The 14,347-nt window shown below is 36.1% G+C and overlaps 3 protein-coding genes across 5 annotated transcripts; 1 reads left to right on the forward strand and 2 right to left on the reverse strand.

Moving 5' to 3' along the window:
* Window positions 1–84: 84 nt before the first annotated feature.
* On the forward strand, window positions 85–12,245 carry LOC129577364 (nuclear pore membrane glycoprotein 210). 3 transcript variants are annotated; one of them, XM_055464248.1, is made up of 12 exons: window positions 85–500; window positions 796–1,070; window positions 1,167–1,531; window positions 1,668–3,836; window positions 4,059–4,343; window positions 7,097–7,229; window positions 7,362–7,598; window positions 7,748–8,151; window positions 8,314–9,718; window positions 9,797–9,838; window positions 10,856–10,960; window positions 11,059–12,245. In XM_055464248.1, exons 1-12 carry the CDS (start codon window positions 349–351, stop codon window positions 11,178–11,180), a joined length of 5,694 nt encoding a protein of 1,897 aa, XP_055320223.1. In that variant the 5' UTR covers window positions 85–348; the 3' UTR covers window positions 11,181–12,245. The 3 variants fall into 3 exon arrangements, with proteins under 3 accessions (XP_055320223.1, XP_055320222.1, XP_055320221.1); XM_055464247.1 differs by lacking the exon at window positions 11,059–12,245 and adding an exon at window positions 10,260–10,759; XM_055464246.1 differs by lacking the exon at window positions 11,059–12,245 and having other exon boundaries at window positions 10,260–10,875.
* Window positions 4,328–5,427, reverse strand: LOC129577373 (ras-like GTP-binding protein RhoL). Its single transcript, XM_055464270.1, has 4 exons — window positions 5,260–5,427; window positions 5,063–5,177; window positions 4,870–4,981; window positions 4,328–4,630 (listed from the first exon to the last, which is right to left on the reverse strand). Exons 1-4 carry the CDS (start codon window positions 5,385–5,387, stop codon window positions 4,392–4,394), a joined length of 594 nt encoding a protein of 197 aa, XP_055320245.1. The 5' UTR covers window positions 5,388–5,427; the 3' UTR covers window positions 4,328–4,391.
* LOC129577372 (chitinase-like protein 3) lies at window positions 12,068–13,862 on the reverse strand. Its single transcript, XM_055464269.1, has 4 exons — window positions 13,774–13,862; window positions 13,610–13,686; window positions 13,370–13,521; window positions 12,068–13,249 (listed from the first exon to the last, which is right to left on the reverse strand). The coding sequence occupies exons 1-4, from the start codon at window positions 13,844–13,846 to the stop codon at window positions 12,595–12,597; spliced, it is 957 nt and encodes a 318-aa protein (XP_055320244.1). The 5' UTR covers window positions 13,847–13,862; the 3' UTR covers window positions 12,068–12,594.
* Between the last annotated feature and the right edge of the window lie 485 nt (window positions 13,863–14,347).

The raw sequence follows: 14,347 nt of genomic DNA on the forward strand, positions 1-14,347 counted from the left end.
AGTCAATTTTTTTTTTACAAACAATTTGATTTTGAAACATGTCAAAAAAAAAATGAAATAAAACACAAACGTCACAAACACTTACTATGCTATATTCAATACTTTTGTGATGACATTAAGTATGACAGATATCAAACGCACGGATTACACGGTCGATACGTAGGTTTGGGACAAACATGTTGACGGTTTGAACATTTGTGACAATCCAGTTTTTAGCCATACAAGAGAAGAGAGTGAAAAAAAAACAGCTGTCAAACACACAAAATTGGCTATTCGTAAAACTGAAAGTGTGGGAAAATGTTTGTGAGCCGCATCGTTCTGTGCTGATAATTTTTATTTAGACGAAAAATGCGAGTTCTACTAGTTTTCTGTTGTTTATTCATTTGTGCACAGCAAATTGCTGCGGTCAAATTGAATTATCCGCGTGTGTTGCTACCCATTTTTGATAAATTATCGATTAATTTCACGTTAGAAGTGATCGAAGGCGGCTGTTTCAAATGGTATGTATCACAAATCACACATAACCTCGAACTGGCATTTTTATTAGCATTCACATGAATGAACGTGTTTCAATCATGATTGCGAATGATTATGAAATAATCGAATTATGGAAAATTATGAGTAATTTTATGCAGATTGTCATGTATCGTATTATAAGCAATTACGTGATGAGTAATTGGTTTGGTGCGATCAAAATCGCTTGATATGAATGCCGGTTGAAACGAAAAAGAGAGTGAGAGTGAGAGAGAGAGAGATAACAACCGTTTTCGTTACATTTCCAAAATAACATTTTAGGTCGTCATCTCGTCCTGATTTGATCACAATTTCACCGATTTTTGATGATGCCGAGAGCGTTGAATGTGCGTCAAAAGCCGTCCTTACCACCGTATTTCGTGAGAAACGTCGAAGCACCGCATTTGTTTTGGCTAAAGATTTAGCCACTGGTGAAATACTGCGGTGTGACGTCATTTTAGATGTCATCGACAAACTCGACGTTCTGACAACAACACGTGAACTGTATCTGGAAGAAGCGCCAGAAACATTCGAACTATGGGCACAAGATTCACAAGGTAAATAGTTATTTGGTGACCTTTTTTTTCTGCTTGAGATTTAATTCTAAAATGTGTTGCAATTCATTGTTTGCAATGTTTTTGTATCGACGATAGGAAATGCATTTACAACGCTCGAAGGTATCGAGTTCAATTGGAAAATTTCATCACAGCATCCGGTCGAAGGGAAGGAAAGAGATTGGCAACGAGTTTTGCGTTTTTTACGCTTCTCCGAAAGTAAATATCATGATGTGCCGCCAACGGTAGAAAAGTTCGATCGCGTCGGTCTAAAAGGTTACATGGTTCTATTGGAGGGTATAAATACCGGTTCAGCTAAAGTTAGCGTCGAATTACCGTATCCCGAGTATCAACACATCGTTATTCCACTGAATGTGAACATTGTTGTGTTGGCAAACATTATTCTCGATCCAAGTGATGTGCACATTTTGGTCGGCGATTCAATTCCATTCCGAATTTTACAGGTAAATTGAAATTTCGTTTAAATTTTTTTAAATTGAAATTAAAAATGGAATCTTCTACTTTTATCTTATGAAAGGGAAGAAAAAAAATACAAATTGAATTAATTCCAAAACAACTGAACCCATTCCAAATTTTTAGCTCAAACAAGGTAAATTGGAAGACATCACATCGAATAATCAATATTATTTGGAGGTGGAAAACAGTGACTTGGCCACACTCGATGGAAACATTGCAACGGGCCATAAGCTTGGTCGAACGGCAGTCATTCTGAAGGATCGAAATGTTGCAAATAATCTAGTTGAATCCGATTCAATTCCATCGATTCAGGCGACACTCACAGTTTGCCGTGCGGATAAAATAACCTTGAATTTATTGCCATACTACAATTGGTTGACTGTAAAAGGCGAACAGCATGCAATTTCGATCAACTTATACACGCATGACAATCAATTGATTACTTTGGGCGATGAGTATGGTATCGAATCACAATTTGACCAAAGCATCTTTTCACCATTGTCGCGTACAGTTAACGGATCGCAAATATTCGGCGAGGCAATTAATACCGGTAAAAGTGCCGTACTTGGATCATTTGAAAAGTTAAAAGCGACAGCCGAATTGCAAGTATTCGATAAATTGGAATTGAATCCATCGATCGTGTATCTACCCTACGATCCGAATCATCTTCGTCGCCAGAAGATTCACTACAAAGCAAAGGGGGGAGATGGTCTGTACTCGTGGTCTAGCTTGAATGGTAATTTGATTGGCATCAATCAAAATGGTTTGGCCGAAACTCGAACCGGTAACCAAGTCGCTAGCAGCTATGATCGTAACGATAAAAACTTGGTTGACTTTGCTCAAATCAAAGTGGCACTCCAACGAAATCTGAAAATCTCCAAAACGGCTGACATTTTCTTTATGCCACCAACCAAATTGGAAATTGTTCGATACAATTTTGAAACGACACTAAAGGATTATGTCTATTTGCATGTGGCTTTGTATGCTGAGCACGAAGGTAAATTGGTGTCACTAACATCATGTGACAATTTACATTTCGAGTATGATATGTCGGAGGAGATTTTCCACAAGGATGACAGCGCTCAATTGCCAGCCGGAGAACAGTTGCATCCATCGGCTTGTCATTTGGTGGCTTTGCAATCGCACGGTTTGGGCAGTTCACATTTCACAGTTAGCTACACCGTTTTCGACCGTGTACTGCGCGCCGAAGTCAGTTTATTGGTCTTTGAGAAATTGGACATTTTGAATCCACTTTCGAACGAGGTCGTACTTCCGATTGGCGCTTCGCGAAATGTTATTTATCAGAATGGACCGCAAAAAGTGTTTAACATTGACGGTGAACTCGTGAAGAATGTACGCATCGATGAGTCAATTGCCACTGTTACGCCGATTACAAACAGTTACTCTGCTGATAAGCATATCCTGAATGTACTTTGCCGAAAGGTCGGATCAACGGTTTTAACTTTTGACATTTACAATGCACTATCGTCCAACAACCATGTTCCATATGTTTCGAAATTCGAAACAAATGTGAATTGTGTGAAGCCACGATTCATCAGTTTGTACACCACCGAAAAACTGCGTCAAGGTTGTCCGCTCAAAGTGAAAAATTCCCTGATGCACGTTCGACAAAATGACAACCAGCTTGATATCACCATCGATGTGCTGGACGCTCAGAATCGTAAATTGCAGAACATTTCATCGCTTGTGCTGTCATGGCAATTCTTGCAAGCCGACGACAATCGACTCAACTATGATATCGTGTACGAGCGTAAGAGCGAAGAAGACATCATAGCCGGCGTTAAAGTACCAAAACGTGATTTCCTAACGACAGTACTTCCAGAGGTACACAATGCTTTCAAAATCAAAGCATCGGTTGACAGTTACAATCAAGCCATTTTGTATGACGAATCAATTTATGCTGAGCATCCCGAATTTGGAATTCCACAAAGTGGCAAACCGGATGATGGCAATCTGTATAAGCCAGTAATTGAAAATGAACTCAACTTTTTGGCGGTGAACAGCACTCTATTGCCATTTGATAGCGTGTCGATATTCCTTGCACCAAACCACGAACAACATGTCCAATTGCTTCAAGGCAGCGGATTTTATGAGCTTAAAGTAAACGAACCGGGTATTCTGAATGCTGTCATCGATAACGAACGTCGTCAAATTGTCATTGAACCACTTCGCATCGGACAAGTGGAAATTGATATAGTGGACCGATGCCTACAAACCGACCCGTCACGATTGACTGTGTCCATTGTGTCAATTGGTCGCATTGAAGTTCAGGTTTGTACACATTTTTATTGCGATTTAAGTTGTGAAACTTAGACAAAATCAAATACTTTTGCTTAAAATTTTTTTTTTCGAATTTATTTTCAATTTTTCGATTTTTTTTATAGTCGTTTTTCTCTAGCAGTTTTATTTTTGATTATAGTCAAAATATTAATTAATATGCTGATTTTTTTTGTTACATTCCTAAACCGAAAAAAAAAATTGTTCAAATTTCAGGTTGCTGATCGTGTGGAAAAAACAAAGACCATTGAAGCAATTGTGAAATTGTATGATTCGCTTGAAAATCCATTGGCACTGGATTATAAAAATTTGAAGATTTATGAATTGCGCGAGCAAATTTGGAATCCGAATGTGTTCAACATTGAACTAGGCCATCTGTCAAATTTGAACACAGGTGAAATTCGTTACTTTATTACTGGCGCCGAGTTGGGTGAAACAAAGTTGACCATTACATCGGGAAGTGGCGAGAAATCAGTTTCAAGTCCATCATATCCAATTCAAGTAAGTGATTTTTTATTTTAATTTGTTTTTTTGTTTGTTTCTGAGTTATTAGAAATCGTCATTGTGATAGCACACAAATTTTCGCAATGTTTTAAAACATCCTATTTTGGGTGGATCTAATGGTCCAGCCACAGCAGCTCGAATCGCTTCATAAATGACCTCATTGATGTTGTCATTGTTTTTCGCTGAACATTCGAGAAATTGATTAGCATTTATTTTTCGCTGTAATTTTTCACCCTCATCCACTTGCACAAGGTTTATTCCAACGGTTAAATCTGTCTTCGTACCTAAAAAGAACCACAAAGAAAAACCCAAACAGAACAAAAGAAAATAAACAGAATTAAAACCCAGTGAATTAGTCATAGTCCAATGAGTGAGTGTCCAAAAAAAAGAAATGATATAAAATTGATATCATTTGAACGAATAATGATACCGTGACTATCATCATAAAGAGAGTAAAAACAGTGCCGGTTCTCTTATCTTGATATTTTGTTGTTGAAAATTGGGGGAAATAAAACAGACATACCAACAAGCACGATAGGCTTTTTATACGGCTTCAGTTCAGGATACCATTTGATGGCGATATTGGAAAATGACGTTCGATCGACGATGCTGTAACATAGAACAAAACAATCGGCCTTGAACAATTTTATGCAAATATGTTCGACTGACAACTAAATACGGACATTTTAAATCGTGAACATCCATCTTCAACTTACTTCTTTGTAAACGAATTGTCTTAATCGTTCATAATCCTCTTGGCCGGCTGTATCATGCAATTTCACCAAATGTTTCACATTGTCCAGTGTGAGCTCGGTTTCATCGCGATCATAGCTGAAAAAAAGAAAACAACAACATGAAACCGATTATTTCACTCAATTCGAAATTGTTTTCACTTTTCTTTTCTCTCACTCACATCGTTGGCACGTATGATATACGGAATTCACCTTGATTACTGTATGCATACAAAAGGCTCGTCTTGCCGACAGCCCCATCACCAACGAACACAATATTTTTCACCACCAAATCCAAATTTTCGGACATTGTACGACACCGCCAAAACTGTCAGCCGCCAAAAGTGAACTGTTTCATTCAATTGTAGTACGTATTGCACGCGATCACCACTCTGAGTGTACTCTGTACTCACATAGTAGTATGCGTCACTTTGACAAAATTCTTGACATATATGATAAGCAAATCTTAGTGTATTGTGGTTTGTGTCACACGATGATTAAAGCTAACGGACGAAAAAAAAAGAAAAGTAAATTGTCATCGAATCACAATGAAAGCCATGAGAACCATGTAATTATGTGTGTTGTAATAATTTTTCTATGATTTTGGTGCATCACTTGTAGGCCACCAGCTGTAGCGACATGAATCTCGGCAGCGACACAAAAGCCGTACGAATGAATCAACCGCATTTTTTCCGTATGAAACCCTTTTTTTATTTTCTCCGTTTGATAAATTTAATTTCAAAATAGAAAAATGGATTTATTTCTTTGACTTTGTGAGTGAAAAAATATTTTTCACAAACATAAACCATAAAATGTGCTTCTGTTGTTTACAACAGATATGATTCAAGCTAAATCACTACAGTCACACATCGCACACGATCACTTGTGTATTGGTGTGCTGTCGCTTCGTTCGTCTTTCTTGTTAGAGTGAGATATCTATATATGAACGTAACAGCTAGCTACCGCGCTCAAACACACACACTAGCTGGCCTTCTAGATTTTTCATTTTGGCTGATTCTTATAATTCGCAAGGCGACGAATTCACAAAGAAAAGTATATTAGCATTGCGGCTTCCATATATATTTGGGGAGTGAGTTGCTCAGTAAAAATAATACCATTATAGAACTTAGTTCTACGTCGTGTCAGTGGCTGCTGAAAAGTCGAAAGAGACTATTCTTACAGCATAGGACGCACACTATTCGGCGAATCCGTTCGAAAGAACTGGAGTGCTTTGAATCACAATGAATGTATTTACGGGTTTAGTATCCGATTTTTTTTAATCATAGTACCATTCCATAGTACACACACTCTGAAAAATGCTTTGAAAATACCTAGGGGCTTCACGCGATTTTGCAGAACGCAAATAACTCTGAAAAAATAAAAATAATAGTGAATCAAACCTTCAACCGAAAATTTGAACCACTTTTGAAGGTTTTTGGTGGATAACGATGAATATTGGAACATTTTTTGACGACACAATCTGCACAAATTTACTGGTATGCACGTCAATCTCAAATATCTATGTATATTTAATAATATTCATTAGACTGTAATGTCAAAAAATGTTCCAATATTCACCGTTATCTAACAAAATCAATCAAATTTACGGTTGAAGGATTGATCCACTATTATTTTTATTTTTCATACGTATACACGTAAATTTGGCATATCTATGTATATTCAGTAATATTCATTTGTCGTTCACGATGAATATTGTTGAATATACATGGATTTTTCGGATTTACATGCATACCATTGAATTTCTAAGTTATTACTTGATGCGTGCGGATATAAAAGATGAAAAAAATGATTTTTCCCCCTAGGAAAATACTATCTTATCGAAAAGTAAATTGATAATGTATGCTTTCTTATTTGATATCGCAAAGAAAATTAGTATTAGTCACTTTGTTGGCTGCTTTGTTTGTTTTTGATATGAAATTTATATATGGACCCAATATGGACATGGGTCAACACATCCTTGATTGAACTGTGAATTATGTGATTATTATTTTTCGATAGGTTTTCCCACCATTGCGATTGCTTCCACGAAACTCGACCATCGTCATCGGATCATCCATTCAAATTGAAGCCCATGGAGGACCACATCCAGATGTTAACGTCATCTATTCCGTTGAACAAGAAAATATTGTGTGTAAGTAGATAAATTGCAGTTTCATCTTTGTAAAAATGAATAATTTTCCACTCGTTTACTTATTTTTGGTTCGACTTTGTCATTACTTTATTTACTCTTTAATTTATGGTCATTTTTAAATTCAAATTTTAGCGATGGACTTGAGTATGGCAAAAGGTCAGCGATTGGGTAAAACGATTATAATCGGCCAATGTATTGGAATCAATCCAGTGAATTCACAGAAAATTGTCTACTCGGAAGATCAAGTTGAAATTAATGTCGTTCCGTTAAATAAAGTCAAGATTCTAACGCCATTGAGACGCGTACGATCTGGGACCATTTTACCAGCTTCGATTTGGGGTGTACCGAATATTTCACCGCTAATTTTGGGTAAGTTGGTTAGAACTTGATTTCAATACCTTTACATTGAACTGTATTGATTCGATTTTTCAATTTTTCCTGTTCAAACTTTACTAATTTTCTAATTTAACTCTCAACCTTTTCGATAAAACCAACAATTGACTGATTTCCATTCTCAGGAACATTAACGTCAAAGGTACGTTGGCACACAAATCAACCGGATGTCATCGAAATCAACGGCATTTTCTCCGAGGCGGGCATTGAGTATGATGAGCAAGATTCAATTTCGGTTCGATTGAAGGCACTCAATCCGGGTACAGCGAAAGTTCAAGCTGAATTCACCACTTCAACTGGATCACATTCGTGTTTCGTTGAAATCACCGTATTCAAATTGCTGGAACTTGAATTGCCCAGACGCATTACGACCGATGCAATCATCGTTCCACCAAGATCACAAATCAATCTCAAAGCCAATTTACCGGACGCACGATTCCATTTGGCTGAAGAAATGATTGGCGGTTTGAAAGTATCGGCTGATGGCATTTTGCGAACAACTGATCACATTGGACGCGATCTTGTTATTGTGAGTAACATTTTGCAGATAAAAATTTAATTGGTTGGGAAAAGTTGAAAAGAATGAACATTAAAAAAATGAATAGAAGAGAAAACGAAAAAAAAACCAATTTCAATTGAACATATCGTTAAAAAGTTAATTTAACACTTATACAATTCATTCCGATTCCAGGCAACATCTGACGATCAAACGCTGTCAATTCCAATCGAAACGAAGAATATCCACTATGTGTTGGCCACATTGCATGCACCGTCGTTCAAGTTGAAGCAGCTTGAAACAAAGATTCCGAGTGGCATGAATATCATTTTGAAAGTGTCATTGCATGACAATTTGGGCAATGAATTTTCGCACGGTATTCAAGACACATCAATCCTCGTACCAAAGCTTGCCACTCAAGACGGCATTGAAGTGAATTTCGGTAACAATTTCACTGTTTCATTGAATTTGCCACGTCAAACATCGAACATGCTGTCAGTTTCATTGAAAAATGCTGCCGGTGTGAAATACAACGAAGACTTTGTAAAATTGTCGGTATCAAAATCTACTGGTAAATTCCCAACAAAGAAAATCTTCTCGGTCGGCGATATCATTTGCTTCGATTCACCATTGGTGTCGGTCGGTGATTGGACATCGTCTGACGAAACGGTATTGCGGGTCGACAAATCCACGGGCATCGGTTTGGCACGTGGCAGCCGCCAAAGTTCAAAGTTCGGTGAACAAGTGACCGTTACAAATGGCGGTGAGCTGTATGGATTCATCAAGTATGATCTGGAGGTTCGCGAGGCTGACACAATTGAATTCTATCAGATTAACGATGTTTTCAATGGAAAGAACTACAAAGCCAATTTGATCATCAAAAATCACTTGCAAATCGATAAGCTCTCCAATTTAATTTCCAAGAATACCACCACTTGCTTGGCATCGTTGGACTCGTTCCGTGAGAAATTCTTCACTTGCACGCTTAAATTGCTCGATACCGCTCAGAACAACGCGGCCAAAGTAATCGAATTGCTCAGTGTTACGTCCACATTTGACAAACAGTTTGGATCATATGCGTGCGAAATCGAATTGAAACCAAAAGTCACACTCTCCGATTTAATCAATTTGGTACAAGGTGACGATCTTCAATTTGAATTGGTGGCCACATTGGTGAATGGCATTTCGACCGCCACAATTATTAAAATGATGCCAGCAATCAGTGTTAATCCACTTGAGTTGATACTCGAACAAATCGATCAACAAACTCTTACCGTTACCGGCATCGAACGCATTCTGCAACGCGTTCAAGTGACATCGTCCGATCCGAGCGCATTCGAAATCACATCGACCAAAGCCAAAAATTCGAACCAGTATAAAATCAAAATTTTGAAAAATATCCCATTGGATGAAACGGCTTACATCATTGTCAACTCACCGCTGACCATGCAAACCGTTCAGGTTCCCGTTCAATCACTCAGAATTGCTGCAAAATGCCTGAATCAACCGTTCCAGAGCTTCACAGCCATTGCGTACAACGTCATCTCCAATCTTGGACTCATCGTTTCGATGCTCATCATTCTGGCAGCCACCATTTGGGGTAGGTTTTTGTTTTCAGCACATGTTTTTCGAGCACTGAATGAACGATTCAACTAATAATATTGTACATTTTTTTTAGCATTCATTTACTGCTTTTCATCAAGTTCAGCACGAGTCGAAGGTGAGTACAAATAAGGATTGATAAAAATCAGCAGATTGATTAAGCTTGAGACAGGGGATTGATATTGATGACATTCATGGAAAATAGAAAGACTTTTTGGATTTCAATTCATAAAGTTTACTTGATGTTAATGGAAAAAAAATCAATTTTAAAAGGTTATTATGAGAGCCAAGGCTATTTAGCGCGAAGAGTCTCTTTCCTATCGCTTCAAAAATGAAAAAATCTTCTATTTCCCATGACAATTCTATCAATTTCAATCGTTACCTCTCTCAATCAAAATACTCACATTTTGGCCAATACCATCCTAACTCATACAAATCTCGTGGGAGTGTTGAAAGAGAAAAAAAAATTTAAAAATTGCCAATTCGATCGAATCAAGTGTACGAATAGAAAAATAATTGATAAATCAAAACAATCGTAGACCGTCTCGTTGAGGTTCAACTGATGATGAAATCGTTGCATCGTAAATCAAAGAAATGTGAAACAGCGGAGCGACTTGCAAAAACCAAGGCAAAGAATTGTTACAAAGATGGAGATGTTGAGCGTGCCCGAATCCATGCTGAAACCGCTGTTCGAAAGCACAAAGAATCGCAACACTATCAAATGTTAAGCGCTCGTTTCTCACCAATATTGGCACAGTTGAAGGATGATTTTGCCGGTCGGTCGAGCGCACAAGATTCCGATGAACTTCAGCAACTACTGCAACAAGTCACATCACTGGGCGAGCAAGACAACTTTGATGTATTCCAAAATGAAATCAATAGTTGTATCCAAGATTTAAATAACGATCAATCGATTGACACATCTTATCAACCTCCCACATCCAAAATTATGGATGATCTCGAACAACGTCTTGCTAATCTACGACGCCGATCACCATAAATTTACTTAGAAACAAAAAACAATCAACACAAAATTCATGTTAGTTTAGTCATATTTAATTTTAGGCTGAAAACAAACGAACACTGGTTCAATGGAAGAATTTGAAAAAAAATGTCTTCTCATTTCTTTCTTCAGATAATTCACCGTTCCAGAAATCACCCCGTAAACAAATGCCAATAACAAACTTATCATCATCAAGAATTTCATCGCCAAGTGGTATTCGACAACCGTTATATCCGGGTAATTGAAGCAAACTAGTTTAGAAATTCTTTCAAATAATTGATTTGTTATTGGTGAGTCAAGAGTGAAATTAATTCAATCACATTTTTTGCTTTCAGACCAAAGTTTCGGCAGTAACACCAGTCAAACAAGCAGCATTTTGCACAACAGTGCGTCGCCAATTTACGGTGATTCGACGCTGATTTCACCAAACAAACGAATCAATCGACGATACCTCTAGGAATCAACGGGTACCAGTTACTAGACATTAGCGCGTAATTTAATTGATGACACAGAGACATCGAAAAAAATTGAATGCAAAATTTGATACTTAATTGAAGCTTAACTGTTGAAATTTGTTGAATACTGATTGAATATTGATAAAAAACAACAACCATTTTTTCACGTGTAAAAGAGAAATGTATAAAAAAAGTATAAAGCACGTATTGAAATAAGAATAGCTAAATAAGTATAAGAACTTTACCAGACCAACTATTTTTGATTATATGAAATAGTTTCTTTGCATAGTTATGACCATAAAAAAGTAAAAATGATTGAACTTTTCTGTAAAAAAAAAAATGAACTTTAAATATGACGGTTGTATGAAACAATCCGAATATGACAAAAACACCGCAATTAGTAATAATACAAATCAATGAATAATTCTAATCGATGGGTGGAAGAATTTTGCCGATACCAAAAGCGAATCATACTCTAGAGTTAAAAATCCATTATTGTTAATAATGAGTTGTAGCACAACAAGGGAAAGAAATTAAAGTGAATTATTTACATAGAAGAAAAAATGACATTATGAACAATGAACATATTCTAAATCATAACGATAGATCGAAGGAGAAACAACTGTCAGTTTTGTTGAGTTAATTTATTTGAATGAGAAAACTAAAATGAAAACTCCTTCAAAACGTGAAATATGCCAGTCAATGAAAATAAGAGATCATATTAGGAATAATGAAACCAATGAAACGAGATCATGTAGAAAAAGACTGAAATTCAAAAAATATGATTGAAATTTCATGGAAAAAAGTACGGTGAGGTACCGATTGATTGTCTCGTTTCTTTGCGTGATTCTCAAATTATTGGACATTTTTTAGTGTAGAACCAAATTCGTTTATTTTTTTTCGATTCGATCGGGACAGTCATTCTACACCTCACTGCACTTAATGCACACTGAATGATGCATTTATAGTTTTGTAATTTGCAACTAAAATTAGAATAAGCCAATTATTTTGTTAAGGTGGAACAGAATGGAATAAAATGTGACATTTTTTCATGACGATTTGTTAAATTTGATTTGCATTTCTTCATTTTTTTGTTTCTTTTTTAAGACGAAAGAAACTTTTTTTTCTTCTTTAGTTTCGATGAAACTCCTGTTTTTTAACGGAAAATTATGATTCAAATCAGGCGTATTTTATATTTTTTTATATATTTATTTTATTAATTCAAAATACATTTGGCAATTAGTGTGGTTGTTAATGAAAATACAAATTAAAATGCACAATTGTTGTATTTTCGATTATGAAGTGATGCAGTATGAATAAAAGTGTCTATGAATGAACTCTCAAAATACGGCAATCTTAAATTTCATCATAGAAGTAGTATAAAAATGCCGGAAAAAAATCCTATCCATAATCCCATTAGGCTATGTATTTGTACACGTTTCCTATGATGCTCTTTTTTTCTTCGCCTAATTCTGACACCTCTAATGTGTTCTTTTTATTTGTTTCAATATGATCTTTTTTGATATCATAGAAGCTCATAAAAATCCAATTTACAGCGTAAGGATGTCTACGGTAATCTAATGTTCTGGTTATTGTCTGCAGTTCGGTTTCATTGGAATTTCCAAATAAAACATCAACTAAAGCACCACCAATTTGCGGAAAACAGAGCCCCGTGGCAGATTTTATGGTGCTCTCTATATATTCCGTTTTAATTGGAATGAGTGTCTCGGTTTCATTCACAATTTGGGATCGCAAAAGTGGTATTTTTAGTATTAATTTATCGGACGGTACATCCAGTTTGATCAAATGTTCAATTTCATCCGTATGAAATGACTCAATTACCACATAGTCGACGTCATTTGAAATGGACACCATATCGTACACTTTTAAAAGTTGAACATCTCCACGCCATTCAGTTGTGCCGGTCAACATATTTTTCGGAAGTACTGCCACGATTCGCTTGGCAAATGTACCGAAAAACATTAGGTCGTTCAATTTAAATGTATGCTTCAGTTCCTTTACCAACGACGGAATATTTTCATCAAGCAACATATTCGCATCCATCGGATAGCTGAAATTAAAGAGAAAAACGAAAATTGTTGAAGCATACTCACGAATTTGGCTTTGGAAAATGGAACTAATAATAAAGAAATTAATTTTTTTTCATCAATATTAACAAATTATGTCCGACCTTTCACTGGAGTGCTGCCAAATCAAATTCAATCCATCAAAATTATTGCCAGAAACTATGTTAAATACTCTTGTAATAAATGCACGTCGCTTCTTCAAATCACCCGCCATTTCGTAGTACTCGTTTGGAGAATATTTAACGCTGTACAAAACCTGTAAGAATCCCGTTAATAGACGATTATATGTTAGATCAAATCATATTTTAGTTTAGAATACTCTGAGATTGGTCGATTGAAATTACTTTTAAATGTGGATGGGTTGTACGTAGATTTACACACTCTTCGTATTGTTTTTGTTGATCTTCCGTCCATTCAGAATCTAAAATTTATTGATTTGAACCAAAATTCATTAGAAAATTCCCAATTGTGTCCAATTTTGTCCAGTTTTCAAAATTCAAGTCGTTACCTTTCGTTGATTGCATGTATGTGTCGGAGCAAATGACATGTGTACATAGACTAAAATCTGCATCTACAATCATTGACTTGCTCGTTTGATTTATTTCATTGATTCGAAAGTCCTCAGTCAGTGCCGGTGAGTTTATAAATTTCGTGCACATCACGACTTTTTCGTCAGAAAAATCTGCATAAATGAATTTAGAGAAAACGATGAAAAAAAACTAATTCTACAATCAATTGAAAAAACTCTTCTATACGTACCAGGTAAAATTTCAATAAATAAGTAAGATAGTGGTATGGCAACAATGATAGTAATGAAATAAATACCACAAATAGTAAGTATTTCTTGACCAATTTGTTTCAATTTTTCATCGGAAACCATTTTCAATTTTAGTTTTAAATTCACTTTAACTTGCTTAAACGTCCAGTTATTTGATGTTATCTCTTCAACACTTGACTAAAAACTGTTATGCTCGAATGATTGGTGTCCGAATTTAAAGGCACATAAAAGTAATTAGGACACTTTTGCCTAATGATCCTTTGGCGTTAGAAATACTAGAATATGTCGATTGTATTCAGATCTA

The sequence above is a fragment of the Sitodiplosis mosellana genome, unplaced genomic scaffold, assembly GCF_009176505.1.
Source record: "Sitodiplosis mosellana isolate CC-2019 unplaced genomic scaffold, AAFC_SMos_1.0 Smas_scaffold_6197, whole genome shotgun sequence".
Classification (NCBI taxonomy): Eukaryota; Metazoa; Arthropoda; class Insecta; order Diptera; family Cecidomyiidae; genus Sitodiplosis; species Sitodiplosis mosellana.